This window comes from Stegostoma tigrinum, chromosome 11, assembly GCF_030684315.1.
Source record: "Stegostoma tigrinum isolate sSteTig4 chromosome 11, sSteTig4.hap1, whole genome shotgun sequence".
NCBI classification, from domain to species: Eukaryota; Metazoa; Chordata; class Chondrichthyes; order Orectolobiformes; family Stegostomatidae; genus Stegostoma; species Stegostoma tigrinum.
Window position 1 is genome coordinate 30,696,418 of NC_081364.1, and position 21,932 is coordinate 30,718,349.

General features: G+C 42.2%; 1 protein-coding gene across 6 annotated transcripts in view; it reads left to right on the forward strand.

The window, feature by feature from the left end:
* cacna2d3a (calcium channel, voltage-dependent, alpha 2/delta subunit 3a) overlaps positions 1-21,932 on the forward strand; it is an 807,750-nt gene that overhangs the window by 514,170 nt on the left and 271,648 nt on the right. For all 6 annotated transcript variants that reach the window (XM_059649881.1, XM_048547899.1, XM_048547901.2 and 3 more), the window contains 2 exons: positions 10,431-10,502; positions 10,875-10,955. In XM_059649881.1, coding sequence (XP_059505864.1) covers positions 10,431-10,502; positions 10,875-10,955 — 153 coding nt within the window. The remainder of the gene's footprint in view (positions 1-10,430; positions 10,503-10,874; positions 10,956-21,932) is intronic.

The window sequence follows — 21,932 nt, forward strand, 5'->3', positions numbered from 1 at the left end:
TGCAGGTGAACCTCTGCTTAATGTGGAATGTCCTGCGCCTCCCAAATCCCGACTCTGTCCCTGCCCCTCCCCCACCATGCACCCGCCGCCATTGACCATGAGGACACGGCCGGAGACCCCACCGATGACGTCACATCCGCCTCCGCCGGCCACAGAACTTCCGGAACCGCTGCTGCAGTCACCACCTCCACTTCCAGGTACAACACCCCGCACACCACCCTCACCGCAGCTGCTGCCGCCCACCCCGATCCTCCGACCGCCGGCGAAACCCCGCCCACGGCCCACGCCGACGGAACCCCGCCCACGGCCCACGCCGACGGAACCCCGCCCACGGCCGACGGAACCCCGCCCACGGCCGACGGCCTCATTGCTCCGCCCACAACCTCCACAGCCAGCAACCCCAGAGGAGACAGCCACACTGAGCCCTGCCGCATCTTCACCATCCCCCCAGACCTCCCACTGACTGAGGACGAACGGTCAGTCCTTAGCAAGGGGCTCACCTTTGTCTCCCTACAACCACACATCAACGAATACCAGTCATGGTTGGACATAGAGCAGTTTTTCCGCCGTCTTCGCCTCCATGCCTACTTCTTCAACCGGGAACCTAACCCTCCTTCCACTGACCCCTTCACCCGCTTACAACACAAGTCCTCCTCCTGGACACCACCCCCAGGCCTCCTACCCTCCCTCGACCTCCTACCCTCCCTCGACCTCTTCATCTCCAACTGCCGTCGAGACATTAACCGCCTCAACCTCTCCACCCCTCTCACCCACTCCAACCTCTCCCCCGCAGAACGGGCAGCCCTCCACTCCCTCCGCTCCAACCCCAACCTCACCATCAAACCCGCAGACAAGGGTGGCGCAGTGGTAGTATGGCGCACTGACCTCTACATCGCCGAGGCTAGACGCCAACTCTCCGACACCACCTCCTACCGCCTCCTCGATCATGACCCCACACCTGAGCACCAAACCATCATCTCCAACACCATTCACGACCTCATCACCTCAGGGGACCTCCCACCCACAGCCTCCAACCTCATTGTTCCCCAATCCCGCACGGCCCGTTTCTATATCCTTCCCAAAATCCACAAACCTGCCTGCCCTGGTCGACCCATCGTCTCAGCCTGCTCCTGCCCCACCGAACTCATCTCCACCTATCTGGACTCCATTTTCTCCCCTTTGATCCAGGAACTCCCCACCTACGTCCGTGACACCACCCACGCCCTCCACCTCCTCCAGGACTTCCAATTCCCTGGCCCCCAACACCTCATATTCACCATGGATGTCCAGTCCCTGTACACCTGCATTCCGCATGGAGATGGCCTCAAGGCCCTCCGCTTCTTCCTGTCCCGCAGGCCCGACCAGTCCCCCTCCACCGACACTCTCATCCGCCTAGCTGAACTCGTCCTCACACTCAACAACTTCTCTTTTGACTCCTCCCACTTCCTACAGACTAAGTGGGTGGCCATGGGCACCCGCATGGGCCCCAGCTATGCCTGCTTCTTTGTAGGTTACGTGGAACAGTCCCTCTTCCGCACTTACACAGGCCCCAAACCCCACCGCTTCCTCCGGTACATTGATGACTGTATCAGCGCCGCCTCTTGCTCCCCAGAGGAGCTCGAACAGTTCATCCACTTCACCAACACCTTCCACCCCAACCTTCAGTTCACCTGGGACATCTCCAGCACATCCCTCACCTTCCTGGACCTCTCAGTCTCCATCTCAGGCAACCAGCTTGTAACTGATGTCCATTTCAAGCCCACCGACTCCCACAGCTACCTAGAATACACCTCCTCCCACCCACCCTCCTGCAAAAATTCCATCCCCTATTCCCAATTCCTCCGCCTCTGCCGCATCTGCTCCCACGATGAGACATTCCACTCCCGCACATCCCAGATGTCCAAGTTCTTTAAGGACCGCAACTTTCCCCCCACAGTGATCGAGAACGCCCTTGACCGCGTCTCCCGTATTTCCCGCAACACATCCCTCACACCCTGCCCCCGCCACAACCGCCCTAAGAGGATCCCCCTCATTCTCACACACCACCCTACCAACCTCCGGATACAACGCATCATCCTCCGACACTTCCGCCATTTACAATCCGACCCCACCATCCAAGATATTCTTCCATCCCCTCCCCTGTCTGCTTTCCGGAGAGACCACTCTCTCCGTGACTCCCTTGTTCGCTCCACACTGCCCTCCAACCCCACCACACCCGGCACCTTCCCCTGCAACCGCAGGAAATGCTACACTTGTCCCCACACCTCCTCCCTCACCCCTATCCCAGGCCCCAAGATGACATTCCACACCTCCTCCCTCACCCCTATCCCAGGCCCCAAGATGACATTCCACATTAAGCAGAGGTTCACCTGCACATCTGCCAATGTGGTATACTGCATCCACTGTACCCGGTGCGGCTTCCTCTACATTGGGGAAACCAAGCGGAGGCTTGGGGACCGCTTTGCAGAACACCTCCGCTCAGTTTGCAACAAACAACTGCACCTCCCAGTCGCAAACCATTTCCACTCCCCCTCCCATTCTCTAGATGACATGTCCATCATGGGCCTCCTGCACTGCCACAATGATGCCACCCAAAGGTTGCAGGAACAGCAACTCATATTCCGCCTGGGAACCCTGCAGCCATATGATATCAATGCGGACTTCACCAGTTTCAAAATCTCCCCTTCCCCTACTGCATCCCTAAACCAGCCCAGTTCTTCCCCTCCCCCCACTGCACCACACAACCAGCCCAGCTCTTCCACCCCCACCCACTGCATCCCAAAACCAGTCCAACCTGTCTCTGCCTCCCTAACCGGTTCTTCCTCTCACCCATCCCTTCCTCACACCCCAAGCCGCACCCCCATCTACCTACTAACCTCATCCCACCTCCTTGACCTGTCCGTCTTCCCTGGACTGACCTATCCCCTCCCTACCTCCCCACCTATACTCTCTCCACCTATCTTCTTTACTCTCCATCTTCGGTCCGCCTCCCCCTCTCTCCCTATTTATTCCAGTTCCCTCTCCCCATCCCCCTCTCTGATGAAGGGTCTAGGCCCGAAACGTTAGCTTTTGTGCTCCTGAGATGCTGCTTGGCCTGCTGTGTTCATCCAGCCTCACATTTTATTATCTTGGAATTCTCCAGCATCTGCAGTTCCCATTATCTCTGAAACTATACATTACATGCTGCCTGTGGCCAAGGAAGAATTTAAGGAACCTGATCCAGGAGGAGCTATGAAAGAAAACAGAACCAGCCTGTGTCCTAGGACTCGAAGGGGGAGCATTGCAATGATTGTAACGAGCTCAGTCAGATGGACATCATAGAATATGAGTTCCCTGATTGGGGCTGTTAATCCGGTCCCATCAGGGGGCCCTGGCTGACAGATAAAAACGAGTGTGTCAGACATTCTGTTCACTCTGAGAGCTGTCCCTGAGGAAGCTAGATCAGTGTCAAGGATTTTTCACATGTCAATGAAGGTTGGCATTTGGTAATGTGGTAAAAATGTTCAATGCCACTCTGATTTTCATTGCCATAGTTACAGTGCTTCCTCCCAAGTCACGCTGCTAAAGATCTTCTGAAAGAAGGTGACAGATATGGGTACTAGCATCCCAGTTTTGTGAAGAACCCTTTGACATAGGTGTTGAGTTAGTCCACACCCATCCAGCTCCCCATGCTCATACTTACCCTGATACAAAATTCAATTCAATTACTCTTTCAACCTCAAACACACTACATCATTGCATTCAGTACCCTCTTCTCAACATGCAAGGCCTACCCTTCTTTCACCTCTCACCACTGTTACTCTTCCCAGTTGTCTCATTCCACGCTTCCAAACCTTCCTGAAACCTCAATCGAACATGACATTCAAGTTACATTCAGCTTATTCCTAGCAACCTTCGCAACTTTAGCTCTCCCTTTTCCACTGAGCCTTGTTTGACTGCCTCGACCAGCTTTCCTGCCGTGATCTAATCTGGCACCCTGTTTAGTTGCCTGGAGAGGCTGCATATCTTTTACGGTAGCCCTGTGACTGGAAAAAATGGCTGGCAAGACCTGTTCTGCAGGAACCAGGCTCCTAATGAACTCCCACTAAGAGCATGGCACAGTAAATATCACCAGACTGTCCAGAAAGAAGTCCACCCCATCAGGCACACTCCTCATATGTTTGTGAAGATATGTTTTACTGACTTCTATTGCGATCATGACTGTAACTCCGGCTTCACAAGATAGAAAACTGTCCCATTCCCTGCTTCATTTTGGATCTACACCCCTTGCAATTACAGAGATAGTCCTAGCAGACTGGAGATACAGTGAGTATTTGTGACATGTTAATGAATATAAAAACACTGCCACCAGACCTTTACCATCAGGAGGTCAACTCAACTGAAACTTTCTTTAACTTATTACTAAAACCAGAAACACTATGCCCGCGAGGGTATCCAGCTTCACAGTGCCATCTCCAACACCGAAATGAGGCTGATTATTTTAGCCTTAAAGTTTAGATCTGTGAAATAAATGGTGCCCCTCTTGGATCTCCCATCTTCATTCGCTTTGGGACAGGACCTTGATCAGAAGGATTCCCAGACTTGATTGGATCTATACATCACCTCCAGGGCCTACCCATTAGTACCCATTTGTAATTTAGCCGATTCTTCAGAAGTGTGGAATATGTTTGCTGTGTGAACATAAGGAGCCAGTAAAGAAGTTGGTGTTCTGCAAACGTTCATAAGTGAGAAGAGAAAGCTGTGTTTGCTATTGTATGGCCTTCTGCTACATAAGGCATAATTGTTGAGCTTCTTTCACTGATTCAGCTCATCCAGAGGAGCTGACAACTTTAGCAATCTCTCTCAGTGCCAGGTACATTTTAGGACCTTTTCCAGCTGGAAAAAAATGTCTCCCCTTACTCCAAACTTTTCTAGTATGACCTCAGTGAGGCTTCAGACAACCCTGAGAGGCACTGTCTGCTGCTCGCATCAGTTGTTAGTATTCTCCTCTTTAGTCAGAAGTGGGATCAAATCCAATAACAGGACTGAGCACAGAAAAATATAGTCTGATTGCAGTACTCAGGGATAGATGCACTGTCAGATCAAGGCCCTATCTGCCTCTTTACATGGCTGTAAAAGCCTGAATGGCATTTTCTCAATGAACTGCGAGACAGTTACCTCCAGTTTCTCTCAATCAACAATTCAAAAATGCATTATCTAGTTGTTATTATTACATTATAGTTTTTGAAAGCTGAAATATGAATTGGCTGCTGCTTTTCCCATGTCATAACACACAATTTATGTGCTGCTTGCATTAGAAGCAACAGACAAGGCTTACATTTGTAATTTTGCAGTAAATTTAATATGTATTTGCAGCAATGATATAACCATTATTGAAGAAATTCCAACAGTGAAAAGCTCACAGTGTTGGTAGTAATATATTAGTATGTACTGAGAATTGTTTAATGAACAGGAATAAAAGTTGGGATAAATGGATCATCTCCGGTTATAAACTGTAACTGATTGGGTACCCCAGGGATCACTATCGGGGCTTCAATGCTTTACAATCCATGAAAGCATTGATGATGTGACAGAGCAGCCTTGTAGAAAATTTGCTGATCTCACAGAGTAAATAGGAAAGCAATTTCTTCTGCATATTGCCTTTATTAGCTAAAGGATTCACAAATTAGACCAGCAAGAGTTCAGAATGTTTTCCTGTACAGAGAGCACTACCAATCTTCAATCACAGAGGTATGTAGATTGTTATGCAGATAGATTAAGTGAATGAGCAAACATTTGGCAGATGATGTATAATATGGGAAATTGTGAATATTATTTTAGTGAAGAGAGTCTGCAGAATGGTGCGGCACAGAGCCAAATGATTCAAGATGGAGGAGGAGTACTGGCTTGCGTATGGGCTCTTGCTACAACTGTACAAGGCATTGGTGAGACTGCACCTCCTGAAGTCTTGTGTACCGTCTGATCTCCTTATTGAAAGAGCAATCTACATGCATTGCAGACAGTTCATGGACGGTTATTAAGGTTGCCTCCAGGGATGAAAGGGTTTCATGAGGAAATATTGAGCAGGTTTGGCCAATACTCATTAGCAGTTAAAAGCAAGTGTATGTGATTGTAGAGGTAGTATAGTTGCTGGGGGAAATCTAGAATTGTGGGTATAGTTTTAGAATAAGAAGACTGCCATTCAGGATGGAGATAAGGAGGAGTTTCTTCTTTCAGAGAGTTGTTAACTTTGAAATGCTCTAACTCAAGAAGCAGTGAAGCCTGGTCCATTTATTATATTCAAGGTTGAATTAAACAGATTTTAGATCCGCAAGTAAGTCAAATGTTATTGGGGCGGGCTGGAAATGAATGTAATGTCACAATCAGATCAGCCACCTTATTTATTGGTGGAGCAGGCTCAAAGGGCAACATGGCTTCCTCTGACTCCTGTATCTTATGTTTACTTTCTTATAACAAAATTCTAGATTGAAGATTGATAGTGCTCTCTGTACAGAAAAACATTCTGAACTCTTGCTGGTCTAATTTGTGAATCCTTTAGCTATTCATGGCAATATGCAGACAAAAACCTTTCAGAGATGCTCTGCAATAGCTGAAGTTATGTGAGGTGATAGAATGACTGCTAGTGCCACTATCTGACACTGCTTCAAACACTTGAGAAGGCTTTGTGAAGTGGAAGAATCAATGAACACCTTTTGAGAAAATACTTCCTCACCAGACACCCTTCCATTCATGTGACTAGTGCTGAGCATCACAACTGGATGACCTGAAATCTGCTCGATGTCTCTTCTATGGATAAAGCACTTTACAAGTCCTCCAGTTTGTCAGTACCAACAATGATAGAATTCTTAACCTGGGTGTCCACTGTCCCATTGCATTAACCATAACATTCATGAAAGAACAAAACAGAAATTGCTGGTAAAGCTCAGTAGGTCTGGCAGCATCTGTGGTGGTGGCAGCCACTGGAAGTGACAGATATGGTGGCTAATGAACCTTTGAATGTGGATAGTTTAGGGCAGTTAGTGAGTAAGGACTGGGTGACTATTGCTAATGTGGGAGGGAAAAGAAAGGGTGACGGCTGAGGTGTGAAAGATGGGTCGGACATAGCTGAGGTCCCTGTCAACCGTGGTGGTAGGGAATCCAGGCTTGTTGTCATACAGAATTCAAATGAGGTCACAGGACTTCCCCGTCTCCATTTTACCTTAAAGTAGAGAGACAGTCCTGCACGTAACAATCTTAGAAATGTTATGGCATATTACAGTTGGATGTTCTCCCTGAAATAGATGCTAACCGATCAGAGGTGGGCAATCCCTAATGTACCAATAGTCCAAATGTGAGCCGTGGCTATTGTTGGTATGAAACAATGGCAATGAGTTGGAGAGCTGTGGTGGATCAACATTTTTTTTAAAGGTGTTTGGGTGGGCAGTGGGAGAATTGTGGCTTTGAGAGTTCAAGGGCAACATTTGGAATTACACCTTGGAAGACCCTTCCACAGACCCAGTTATAGAACATCTTCCTCAACCACTGCCACCGATGCTGAGGATCCTGCTTGGTAAGGACCGTCCTTGTGCCCAGTAAGAGGTAATGGTTGCCTATCTACAGGCTCTAATTGTTCATTGGTGGACAGGCCAGCCCAAACCATCCATGCTGCTGGTATAATTGTGGGACAGGGAGGGAGGGGTTTGGGTGGTAAACAGGCGGCCTACTAGATTTACTGTAAGCTACTGCTTTCAAACTCAATAACAGGTGAGCAGCTTATTTAAATTCACAGAGCTTAAACTCACTCCCCTTTAACTCAAATCTCAGATTCCCATCAATTTTTTTTCCTTTCTTTTTGAATAAAAACTCAACCTTCATAAACATTCTGCTTAATTTTTAACACGGAAATAGTTCACCCAGCTCGTCACAGCAGTAGTTGTTTCTTCCCCAACCAACAGTTATTACTTATGGATACCTTTATGTATCTTTCTTTAATGTCTAAAGAAGTAGCTGTCTCCCTTTCTGTCTCAAGGCAAGAAAATTCACTTGACTTTGAATACGCATCGTTTTCTTCCCCAGTTGCAACCTGATCACATGAATCTGTCTCCAGACAGATTTTTAGTGTGTGAGTGATAATGGGAACTGCAGATGCTGGAGGCCTCCCTAACCTGTTCATCCTCTCACCCATCCCTTCCTCCCATCCCAAGCCGCACTTCCATCTCCCACCTACTAACCTCATCCCACCTCCTTGACCTGTCCGTCTTCCCTGGACTGACCTATCCCCTCCCTACCTATACTCTCCTCTCCACCTATCTTCTTTTCTCTCCATCTTCTGTCCGCCTCCCCCTGTTTCCCTATTTATTCCAGAACCTTCACCCCATCCCCCTCTCTGATGAAGGGTCTAGGCCCGAAACGTCAGCTTTTGTGCTCCTGAGATTTTTAGTGTGATTACATCTCGATCTTCTGAGCATTCTGTTTCACTTAATATTAAACAATGTATTTTAAAATATAGTTGTTTAAGCTTAAATATTCATAGTACTATCAAGCTACTTTTAAAAATAGTTGCATTTTGAATCTATTTGACTTAGTTATTTAAATGGTGACTGGACTGAACAACATTTCAAAAGGCTAACCACATTGAACTTTTGCATGCACACAATTTCTACCTTTTGAGAGTTTTCAAATTAATTATAAATATAAATAAATAAATCAAACTAAAAATAAATATAAATTATTATTTATAAGAATGGTATAAAAGCATTTTATGAATTACATTTTCCTTACCTAAACTCAATAACAAAAGAATAAGCAAAATAGAATATGGGTATATTCATTTTCAGTCAGTGTTTAAACTGTTAAATATAACTTTCATTTTCAGATATTGAAGTCCTTCTGGATGACAATTAGTCCAGACAGCCATTAGTTTTAATTGACAAAACTGCATCAATTTAAGATGATATATACTGTTTATGCTTCACTTTGCAGTAATCTTAAAATGAACGACTGAGCTCCAAACAGACCAAAATGACTTCACCTGTTTTAAATGAAACTTTCTAATTTTATAACTCAGTAATTTAAAATTGTCTTGTCCAGTGGCTGTTGTGCAGGTTGAGAACAGTATCGTGTGTTTCCTAACTGGAAATTGAAAGGAAAGAATTTGAGTTTTAGGTGGGAATAAATTACATTAAGTATTTTTCGCAACAAAATCAACAAACAAAAGACAGTGGGCAGCTAGTATGATGAATATATATAAACATGACTTTTAAATGTAGGTCAAATATGGGTAACAGAACTAGCTTAAAATATCAACATTATTGATTTTATTCAAGATTTATTTCAGTATGCACTGGATAATTTATGTCAAAATTCATATGAAACCTTAGTTTGGAATTCAGCATTGTATAATAAATGCCTTATGACATCTAAGGTACAACAATTGGTTCATGATTTGACTACATTTACAAGGTAAATAATAACTGAAGGCAAAATATGCTCATCCGAAGAGTGATCATGACACTCATTCAAGCCCTGGAAAGACACAACTGGTTGGAATTTCTTTTTCTGTTTTTTGACCTTCATTCATGCCCTCAGTCACAAGAGTTGTCATTCTGCTTCAAATATTTAATTTGATTTAGAGCACCGTACAACCGTGCATGAGATTATAATATGTCAGCCTTTACTAATATGATAAGTATAACCTCTAAATGGAAAGCATCTGACATAAAAAGAAAATCTACTGTTCTGGGGCATTCATGGTTTAGATTTGCATTCTATAGTCGAAAAGACTACATTCAGTAACCTAGAAATGCCATCAGAATAAATCTTATCTTTTAGATGTTTACAATGTCTTGTGAAATTTGTCTAAAATTTTATTTTGTTGTCAATACATTAATAATACATTACATGCTTAACCAAATATTCTATTTAAATATTGGCAAACTGAAAAATGATCATATTCCCCTTACTGTTTTGGTCCCATCTTTCCTTTTGTCGCTGAAATCTTTTGTTTTGTTGCCCCAGGAATGACCTTTAAGTATTTTTGGAACTGGTGTGATTACAGCTGGAGGATATGGGATGGGTACATTCAATAGTAGAATTGTAGCATATTGTAGGCAGTAAACAGATTTTATTTTGCTGATATTCTGACAACCTCACAAGTGGAAATATGTTATGCAGTTATCACATCACTTGGGTCAATAATTCTTACCAATTATTGCAATATTCAGGAGAGAATTAGCATCAGCTGATAAAATGCTTTGCTTCACAGCTGGAAGTATGATAGAAATGAAGCTTCAGCACAAGGGAATTAACTGTTGAATGGAGAAAATAGCTTTAAAGATTTCCCCTTTGAAAGCAAAACCGTTTCATGTTGGCAATCCTAAGAATGGACAATGTGACTTTAATTTTCTATGAGATAACCATGTTTTCTCCTCATTGTACTCTTCACTCTTTAGCTTGTTGCTGATTCTGAGCGGGTTCTAATGACAACAATTGCAATGCCTGTGTTTAGCAAGAAGAATGAGACGGTCAGTATGACTTGCTGTGATTGACAATAGTACAGAAAATATTTTGGGGGGCAAGAAGGCACAGAGATTAAATGTAATCTGCAATAATGCGGGGAAACACTGGAAAAAGTCAGGCTGCTTTCACGTACATGTTGGCATCAGCTCAGAAAAGTATTGTAGAGGCCAGTGGCCTATTTCCCAGCCTGCATTTGCTTTATGGCTTTTTAAGGTGAGAGAAAGAAAGTGAGAGCATACTGATTATTAGGCATTAGATTGTTCAGTGCAGTGAAATAAATTAACAGAAATAAAATATTTAAACATTGTTGGTCAAGATTGTTGGTGAGATCCCTTCTCTGGGAAATAACTGGATGTGTGGTTTTCATATTTTGATAGCGCACACAAGGTATTCTTCTGGGTGTGGTCGGAACAGACGTCCCAGTGAAAGAGCTTTTGAAAGTTATTCCAAAGTATAAGGTAAGATGGCATATGTAGCTTCTTTGACAATCATGAAAATATCAATTCTCATACAAAGAAATCAAAAATGATCTGGGTGGAATTTTCACAGCTGGATGGCCCTGATTTCTAGCCATGTTTTGGAGAAACCCTGGAGAAACAGGCCACTAAAGTTGTAGCAGATGATTGGGAAAAAGAAGCACACTGGAATTCTGCTTAATTGCATTTTTATGTATTATAGCCATATTTATTGATGATTAATAAACATTTACATTAAAAATTAATGTGGAAATTTAACAAATAGATTTAAGCAGTATTAAAATATGTTTGAACCAACAAACATAAATGAATGATAGTTGCATAATATTGTAGATAAATGTAAGGTTTCAGTTTGATGGAAAAAGCAACTGGGGACCTCATACATTCATTCCAACACATAATGAGATTAACTTTGGATTTTAGCTTGGGCCTGAATGGGAAGAGGTTGGTGGTGCCACATTGACTTTATTTCCTAGCCAGAGAACAGTTGAACATCCACATCTCATGAAACTTTTGCTATCAAGAGGATGTGGCTACAAATCCAGTGGTTAGACTACGATCCTTGTGATGGTCTTTGTTAATGGTAGAAATGCTAGAAAGCTGGAGAAGCACAACTTACAATATTACTAGTAACAAAAACAGAAGTTTCTGGAAAAGCTCAATAGGCCTGGCAACATCTGTGAAGAAAAAATTCAGTTAACATTTCAGGACCCTTCCTTAGAGTTCTGTTTTTGTTTCTGATTTTTACAACAACTGCAGTTCTTTTGGTTTTTATTCTATAATATCACTAAGCCCTGTTGTCAGAGTAACCAAGCACAAAATTTCTGTTTATCACAAAACTAGAACTTTAAACAGCCCTCACTAATAGAGGATTGTCAGTTGCACAGTACTCTCTTCATGTTTAAATAGATTGCTTCAACATCACATTGAAGATAATTTATGAATATAGACAGAATGTTATAAATTAAGGAAATCAATCTAAATTCAAAGGGATAAATATTTCAGGATGAAATATTTTTGGACTTGAGTGTGTTCCTTTAATTTGTTATGGCCAGAAAAGGTAAGAATAATTGGCTTTTTTAGCTCTCTCTCAGATAATTGGAATAAGTAATTGTATTCTCTTTAATGCAATTATCACACTTCAAATATTATGAAATGAACTAGATAAGAATAAAGAAACCAAATTACAAGTATTTTGTTGAATGGAAGAAAGAGGAATTTTATACCTACTACCCTAAAAAAGTAATAAAAATGTGATACAAATACACACTAGACAGAGGTAATAAGCTTAAACAAAGTGTCCATGCAGCATGTTGCTCTGGAGCAGTTTTTGAAAGGTTGTTCATTTGAGAGTTCTGGATACTGGCTTCTTTCTGTCTGAAGCAGGATTCCTTACTGGTAACTTGCATACTAATGTGTAACTTCCAAAAATCAACCAAGAAATACATATCTGCATTTCAATGCACTGATTTAGAGCTGTTAATTTCTGGGGTAATTTAGCTTGAGAACGACCATTAAACACAAGTGACTCTGCAGTGACTTTGAGTGCTACCAGCCAGTTGCCGTTGAAAGGAACAGAGAATAAAACATTTTAATCAATCTACAAAGTTAAGAACCTTATGTCAACACTTGCACTACCATTGAATGTCACGGCCAAAATGTCTGATTATACACCCTTTACAAAAGACGCATTTTGAAAATGTACATGATCTGTATATTTGTGAAAAATGCTATTTTTTTTGGACTTACTTCTTCTCTATCCATGGTTTTAGTTTCTTTCTTGTTGTTATTTCTTCTCCTGTTTGACAACTAATAACTCACCCTTTTGTTAATCTAAGAAAACCTGATTAAATTGGCTCATTTCAAAACATAAATTCATTTGGTGTTGGAGAAAATTATTTACAAGAGAAGGTATCCTTTTTAAACCTAACTTGTTGCAACCAGTTTTGGGTGTGGGTGAATAAAAAAGGAAAGACCAATCATCCGTCCTCACCCGGGAGCATACTGAATTGGGGTATTCCCCTCCAGAGCAAAAAAATGAAACCTTCCCAGTTATTAACAATATTATAAGCATCCATCAAAATAGAGTTTGGCTCAACCTGGTCAGATTGAGAGGTTTTCCTTTTTTAAAAAAATGTCAGAGTCATTCTGGAACAATAGTCTAATTCAGCATAGCTCAAACAGCAAGCAACTGTAAACTAATGTGGTGTCAATGGAAAATTCTTTATATTGTCATGGATGGTGATGCATGGATAACCATTGAATGCCATTAGTTCAGAATAATGAAGGACTGATTTTAGTTAAGAAACCCAGAGGTTAAAACTTTTTAGTACAGTTCAAAAGAGACCTAATTGCTGTTGAAACAAATTTCATTTCCTATCTTAACAGGAGTTATAGTACAGTTCAGGTAAATCACAATCACCTCAATAGAAGTTTATGAAACTTCTAAACTAGGAGAGTTTGGTTGAAAATCTGCAGGTCGTTAAGACTGAGCAAACAGATGCTCTCAAAGTTGCAAAAAAAGTTCAAGTTGATTTGCCGAAGACTCCTAGAATTATGTCCATGGTCCATGGCATAGAAACTGTCAGGACTCAGTTAAGTAAAACCATAAGAAGTTGAGACATGATTTGCTTTCTCTGGACTTGAATCTGTCAGTACATTGATGGTGTGGGATATATGTTGAAAATGTTGTCTGTGTGTTTTTTTTCTAAACTGTATTCCATACTTGTTTTTAAAGATCATTTATTCTGTGTTATCCTGCTTAAGGCAGTGACAAGGAGGATAGATAAAGGGGAAGCCAGAAATGTAATATATTTAGATTGTCAGAAAATGTTGATAACATTATACTACTTGATAAGATAAGAGTGCTGTACTAGAAGTATTTTAGCATGGATAGAACATATATAACTAATTAAAGACAGAGACTTGCAATATGGGGGATATTTTCAGGATGGCACCTGTAACTAGGGAACAGTTTTTCACTCGAGGGTGGTAGGGCCTCAAAAGCATTACCTGGGAATGTAATTGATGTGAGAAACCACAACCTTTAAAAAAGTACCTGATGAGCACTTAAAATGTCATAACATTCAAGATAATGGGCTTAGTGCTAGAAAGAGAGACTAAAGTAGATTTTGTGCATTTTTTGGACCAAAGGGGCTCTTCTCCATTGTATGATTGTAATGATTCCACAATGAACTAACTTATTAAAAAAAAAACAAATCACGCCAGATTTCATTCTGGGATATGACTTCTCTAAGAGTAACATCAGCTGAGATTATAAGAACTGAGAGCTCTTGCCTGGGATTTAAAAGTCATTAAATTTAAGAGAAGTCTGTGTTGCTTTTAAACAAACAATATACAGAAATGCTAACATAAATTTGAACTGTTGTGGTGAACTTTGTTGTATATATTAGATTTTCAAGAAGGTTTTTGAATGTTGCTATGAGTTTCCTGGGAATAGACAACATAACAGTGGATTCCTAGAATCTCTACAGTGTAGAAAGAGGCAAGTCGGCCCATCAAGTCTCCATCAACCCTCTGAAGAGCATCCCACCCAGGTACATCCTCCCACTCTGTCCCTGTAACCATGGCTAATCTATCTCACTTGCATATCCCTAGACACTACTGGATAATTTAGCATGGCCAGTCCATCTAACCTGCACATTATTGGACTGTGGGAGGAAACCAGAGCAACCAGCAGAAATGCAAGTAAAACATGGGGATGATATGCAAACTCCACACTGTCACCCAAGGCTGGTATTGAACCTAGATGCCTGGAGTTGTGAGGTGGCAGTGCTAGCCACTGTGCCAACAGGCACCCATCCATGTCCCCAAAGCATTAGCCTGAAGTTCTCTATTGCTAACCTAGAAACATTGCCACTATCTCCACTCCTTATCTGAAATAATTTGAAACCTTTAACTAAACCAAGAGAATTAGCAGATAAATTGAAGGTAGATGTAAAATCAGAATCTTGTAAGGATCAGATGCTTAAAATGATTCTGTAACTTTTAGAATTGGAAGAAAGGCTGCGGTTAACTTGCTGAAATACAGCTAGAAAGAAAATTCTTCCTTGATTATTAATGAAGAAGCTCAGATCATATGAGATTCTGAAAATTTAATTTCAAAAGGGGAGCTATTTCCTTATCCTTCAAATCAAGGATCTAAACTAATACAGATATTGAGAGCCACTGGACCAAGTCAGTCATTGATACTAATTGATGATATTGTTTGATCTCCAGAAGAGTTAAGGAAGGAGTACATTTTAATTGGAGGTATACATGGAAAGTCCAAGGCAGTCCTGTTATACAGAGTGTGATTAAAGAGTGATGTAGTAAATGGGAAAATTGTAGTTGAATTAGTGAATTTAACTTGGAAATTAACTGGACTGGTTCAAAAATACTGGCTTCACTGCAGGTCATGGAACAACCAATGGAAGTAAAAGAAATTGAGATACTACACAATAATATCCTGGATTGTTTCCTGATTGTGTTGCGACTCAATCTTAGGTAATGGAAATAAACAGAAAGGAGCATGAACATTAATGAAAGTAAGGGAGATGACTTAAAATTTCAAGACTCGGATGTCATTTTCAAAAATACAAATAGAAAGAAGGTAATGAACAGAGAAGATGAGGATGACTAGTGCAGCCCATCTTCTTTAATAAAAACCCTAAACAGGGAATCCGAAATGAGAGTTATATCAAATGGGCAACTCAGAAATAGTTTCATAACCAACAGCTGACTATTATGACCTGAAAGACACAGTACTACTGAGTAAATAGAGAGGAATGGAAGGTTTGAGTTATAAGGGGAGCGTGGATAGACTGGGAGATTTTCACTGAAGCATAGAAGGTTGAGGGGTGACTTTATAGAGGTTTCTAAAGTTAAGAGGGGTATAGATATGGTGAATGGCAAGTATCTTTTCCCTAGGATGGGGAATTTCAAGGCTGGGGGGGATGGTATTTTTAAGATGAGAGGAAATAGATTAAAAAGAAATGATGGGCAACTCTTTTACACAGAAAGTGGATGCTCATGATTCATCACTGAAATTGGCTTGTTAAAAGGATGCTGTCTAGTTACATTGTCTAATAGAACCAGAGAAACATGGGAAACATCAGATGGTTTTATCAAGTGAAAGTCATGCAGTTTCGATTGAAAATTGCACTTGCAATTTTCCAACAGTTAAGCAATAAGTCTTTGTTGGAATGTATGACCATGAAGTTTATTTCAACAACTTAGTTGTATTCATTCAAACCTGGGAAGAACATTTACATGAACAAAAACAGAATTTACTGGAAAATCTCAGCAAGTTTGGCAGCAACTGTGAAGAAAAAAATCAGAGTTAACATTTCGGGTCTTCCTCAGGGCATTTACATGACTTGATTAAACTGTTTAACCAGTTACAATGGTAATTTGGTTTCAAATATGGCTAAAAATGAATTTGCCCAAGTGATGTGGCTTATTTGGGCCATACTGTGGACAAAGGCGATGTACCTCCTAAACAAGTGAAAGTAAGAGCTATTTTGGGTTTTCCCATGCCTTGCACAATGTCAGATTTTGTGCTGTGTTGGCATGAGATGGACTTTAATGGAAATGTGTTCTGACCTTCAGCACTTTTTCATGGCTCCTTTGGTCAAATTTATTGAAGAAAGGAAGAAAATTTGAAACGATACAAGAAGGTCAGAGGGCAGTTGACAACTTCAAAGCTGTGCAGTCAACTTTACCAGCCTTAGCTGCATGATGAGAAGCCATTTAATCAGGCTATTGATGGCAGCAACATCAGTGTGGCCGTTTTCCTAGAAGACCATGAAATAGAAATTGAGCACCCAGTCAGTTATTTATCAAAGTAACTAAATGCATGATAAAAGAAATATTCAGTGATAGAGAAAATAGCATTGGACTGAATCATCCCAGTCCCTGAATAACGTAGGCAATGACAAGTCAGTTGTGAAAATAAAGCAAGCTTGGAATAAATGAGATTCTCAAGGTTGAAAAAGAAAATCTGATGATTCTGCAAATATATTTTGAATGGTGCAATGATAATCTTGCTAGTGCATGGCAAGAGGAATAATTGCATATATTTGCATGCCATTAGTGTCTAATCTCCCCTCATTGATCACATTTTCCTAATCTCCCATTTGCCAGAAAGAGACTAAACAGTGACAATACCCAACAAACATGTCAGACCTGTCTCTTCACACCTCAGTTGCTCCAATAGGCCTCAACATTGGACAGCAGTCCTCAATATCTCGGGTTATGGTCCATGACCAGTGAGCACATGTATCCACTCCATCAGCAGAGGCTGGCCCTGAATACATACCAACTTCACTAAATCATTGTGACACATCTCCAACACACTTAGAATACAGCTCATCACTTCAATTTTTGCACTTTGGATCACACAAGCACCTTTCATGGTAATACTGCTGCCAAGACATTTTGCACTTGGGGATTAGCACCTGGATCATGATTGGACCATGATGTATCCCAAGACTACATCTATGTTAGATTTATACCATGTTCCAGCAAGTTATGGAGTGAACTTGAATGACATACAACAAAAGGACCATGCTTCAAAGTCTTCAGTCCTCAACCCAGTTAAGGGACTCAGCCTGACTTCAATGGTGGGGAGCAATACAAGACTGTGTTTTGTAAGACAACAGTGCATTTTTTTTTGAGGATTAGGTGGTAAAGTTGGGAGATGAGCCGTTAAATAAAAGGGTCAGATAGAAACATGGTATAAAACAAAGCTAATGGATAGACAGGGAGAGAATGCACGAAGGGAATATCAAAACTTCGGAGGTCACCTTCAATAAGGGGCTGAGCTTAAAACTCACTCTGTGAAACTTGAGTGCTGTTGCCTTCTATCTTCATCCAAATGGAAATGAAAATGTCTACCACAATACTCAGAGAGCAATGTATGTGTTTTATTCTCTGAGATAGGGGGTGCACTCATGCATGTTGTGAGAGTAATAGCATTAAACAGGCACTCTCATAGCACGGTGGAAGACATTTGTGATCTCAGAATCGAGGTCAGCAAAGAAAATGAGGATGTATGATTTCAGGGAGAAAACGCTGCCACAGCGCCCCTCAGGATGCAAAGGGTGCACAGGAAGCCAAGACAATTTCAGACCCCCGCCTACTTCCTGGGGATGGTGAAGTGCCGTGTCAATGCACGCTCTGTATGTCCAGGGGCACTGTGTCAGAAGTATGCTAGAAGCTGGACTGGGGCCTGATGGCTGCAAGAGTGGGAGGCCATCCTCTCCCAGTGACTGTGAAGATCCATTTTTTTGCAGCAGCAGTAGTGGCGGGAGCGGTGAAGGTGAGGACCAGGGGCCTGCTGGGAGGTAAGTTCTTCATTTCGGCACCAGAGCTCAGTGGGAGTGGTCAAATAGCGCTTTCGTAAGGTGAGTGAACTGATATATTTGGGCAGTGGCTAAACCCGAGACACTACATATGTAGTATCTCCCACCCGTCCTCCTCCTCTGACCAGGCAAAAAGACTCTGGTGTTTTGATAAGGTAAGTGTTTTTATTTTTGTTTTCTTTTAGTATTTTTTGTTATTGTGGGCTGGTAATTAGAGTGATGTGGTACAATTTTTTTCATTTAATTTGTCTAGTATTGATATTATAGTAAGACTAAGTTAAACTTAAGAGTAAAAATGGCAGGAGATCCCAGACCCGTGTTATGGTCCTCATGCTCAATGTGGGAGCTCAGGGACACGACTGATATCCCTGACTCCTGCACGTGCAAGAAGCTGCAGCTCTTGTTAGACCACATAATAGCTCTGGAGCTGTGGATGGACTCACTTTGGAGCATCTGCGATGCTGAGGAAGTTGTGGATAGGGCAAGATTGGCAACTAAATATCCTAGGATATAGATGCTTCAAGTGGGATAGAGAGGGAGGTAAAAGGGATGGAGGAGTTGTATTACTGGTCAAAGAGGATATCACAGCTGTGCTGAAGGAGGGCTCTGTGGTGGACTCGAGCAGTGAGGCAATATGGGCAGAGCTCAGAAATAGGAAGGGTGTGGTAACAATGTTGGGGCTATACTATAGGCCTCCCAACAGTGAGCATGAGATAGAAGTACAAATATGTAGACAGATTAAAGAAAGAAAGAAAGAAAGAAAGAAAGAATGTTAAGGATTTGGATGGAGCAGAATTTGTAGGAACATCCATGAGGGTTTTCTAGAGCAGCATGTAAATAGTTCAACACAGGAAGGGGCAATACTGGACCTGGGTGTTGGGGAATGAGCCCGGCCAGGTGGTTGAAGTTTCAGCACGGGATTACGTTGATAACAGTGATCACAATTCTGTAAGTTATAGAATACTGATGGGCAAAGACGAGAGTGCTCCCCAAAGGAAGAGTGCTGAATTGGGGGGGGAAGGGCAACTATAGAAAAATCCAACAGGAATTTGTGGAATGTGGATTGGGAGCAGTTGTTTGAGGGTAAATCCACATTTGATATGTGGGAAGCTTTTAAAGACGGAGTGATTAGACTTCAGGACAGACATGTCCCTGTGAAAATGAGGGATAGAAAGGGCAAGATTAGGGAACCATGGGTGACAGGTGAAATTATGAGACTAGCAAAAAGGAAAAAGGAAGCATACATAAGGTCAGGGCGACAGAAGACAGACAAAGGAAAGTAGGACCAATCTGAAACGAGGAATCAAGAGGCCTAAAAGGGGTCATGAAATATCTTTAGTAAACATGGTTAAGGAAAATCCCACAGCCTTTTATTCATACATAAAGGAGCAAGAGGGTTACCAGAGAAAGGGTTCGCCCACTCAAGGACAAAGAAGGGAAGTTATGCGGGGAGTCAGAAAAAAATGAGTGAGATTCTTAATGAGTACTTTGCATCAGTATTCATGGAGGAGAGGGACATGATGGATGTTGAGGTTATGGATAGATGTTTCATTACTGTAGGTCAAGTCAGCATAAGGGGTGGGGTGGAAGTGTTGGGTATTCTAAAAGGCATTAGGGTGGACAAGTCCGGATGGGAATCTATCCCAGGTTGCTGAGGGGTGAGAGAACAGACAGCTGGGGCCTTAACAGATATCTTTGCAGAATCCTTGAGCACAGGCGAGGTCCCGAAGGACTGGAGAATTGCTAATGTTGTCCCCTTGTTTAAGAAGGGTAGCAAGGATAGTCCAGGTAATTATAGACCGGTGAGCCTGAGGCCAGTGGTGGGGAAACTGTTGGAGAAGATACTGCGGGATAGGATCTGTTCCCATTTGGAAGAAAATGGGCTTGTTAGGGATAGACAGTATGGTTTTGTGAAGGGAAGGTCATGTCTTACCAACTTGTTGGAATTCTTTGAGGAAGTGACAAAATTGATCGATGAGGGAAAGGCTATGGATGCCATATACATGGACTTCAGTAAGGCGTTTGATAAGGTTCCAAATGGCAGGCTGATGGAGAAAGTGAGGTTGCATGGGTCCAGGGTGTACAAGCTAGATGGATAGAGAACTGGCTGGGCAACAGGAGACAGAGAGATGTAATGGAAAGGAGTTTTTCAAAATGGAGAACTGTGACCAATGGTGTTCCACAGGGATCTGTGTTGGGACCACTCTTGTTTGTGATATACATAAATGATTTGGAGGAAGGTACAGATGATCTGATTAGTAAGTTTGCAGATGACACTAAGATCGATGGAGTAGCAGATAGTGAAGGGGACTGTTGGAGAATGCAGCAGAATATAGATAGATTAGAGAGCTGGGTGGGGAAATAGAAGATGGAGTTCAATGCCGGCAAATGTGAGGTGATGCATTTTGGAAGATGCAGTTCAAGAGCGAACTATATTGGAAATGGAAAAGCCCTAGGGAAAATTGATACACAGAGAGATCTGGATGTTCAGATCCATTGTACCCTGAAGGTGGCAATGCAGGTGGATAGAGTGATCAAGAAGGCATACAGCATGCTTTCATTCATCGGACAGGGTATTGAGTACAAGAGTTGGTAGGTCATGTTACAGTTGTAGGGGACTTTGGTTCGACCACATTTGGAATACTGCGTACAGTTCTGGTCACCACATTACTACAGGATGTGGATGGTTTGGAGAGGGTGCAGAGGAGGTTCACCAGGATGTTGCCTGGTATGGAGGGCACTAGTTATGAAGAGAAGTTGAGTAGATTAGGATTATTTACATTAGAAAGACAGAGGTTGAGGGGGGAAACCTGATTGAGGTCTACAAAATCATGAGAAGTATAGAGAGGCCATGGTGGAGCAGGTGACAGGACTGATGAAGTGACTGTTCCATTTCTTGAACAGGTCTGAGGAATCCGTCAACATAGTCCGTTATCCTGGCATGTTGTGTTCTGTAGAATTGAAGCATCATATGTCATGTGCAGGATGCTGAGGAACAAGGTGAATGGGAGCACTTAGAGGAGGAGGATATTATGGAGGAGGAATCTATTCGTCTCCATGACGGTTCAGCACCATCAGCTGCTACAAACAGACAGAACTTCACTGGCATAAAAACAAAAACAAACTCAATTGCTCTGGCAGCATCTGTGGAGTGAGAAAAACAGACTATTTTTGATTCCTTCATGGGATAATGGCCATCTCTGGCTAGGTCAGCATTTGTTGCCCATCGTAACTGAATGTTAATGGGTAAGGAGATCTAGGGTTACAGGGAGAATGCAGGAGAATGGGGCTGAGAAACATATGAGCCATGAACAAATGGTGGGACAGACTCAAAATGGCTGAATGGCCTGAAGCCTAATTGTGCTTCTATGCCTAAAGTTTAACAGAGGGCAGTGAAAAGTTAACCACATTGATGTGGGTCATTTTGGACTAAGCAGATAAGGGCAGCAGTTTCCTTCCCTAGGAAACATCAGTGGACTTGATGGGTTTTTAAAACAATCAATGGTGGTTACGACCATCATTAGACTCCAGTTTTTAAAAACTGAATTCCAGTTTTTTTTTTAAAATTGATTTCAAATTCTACCTGTTATGGACC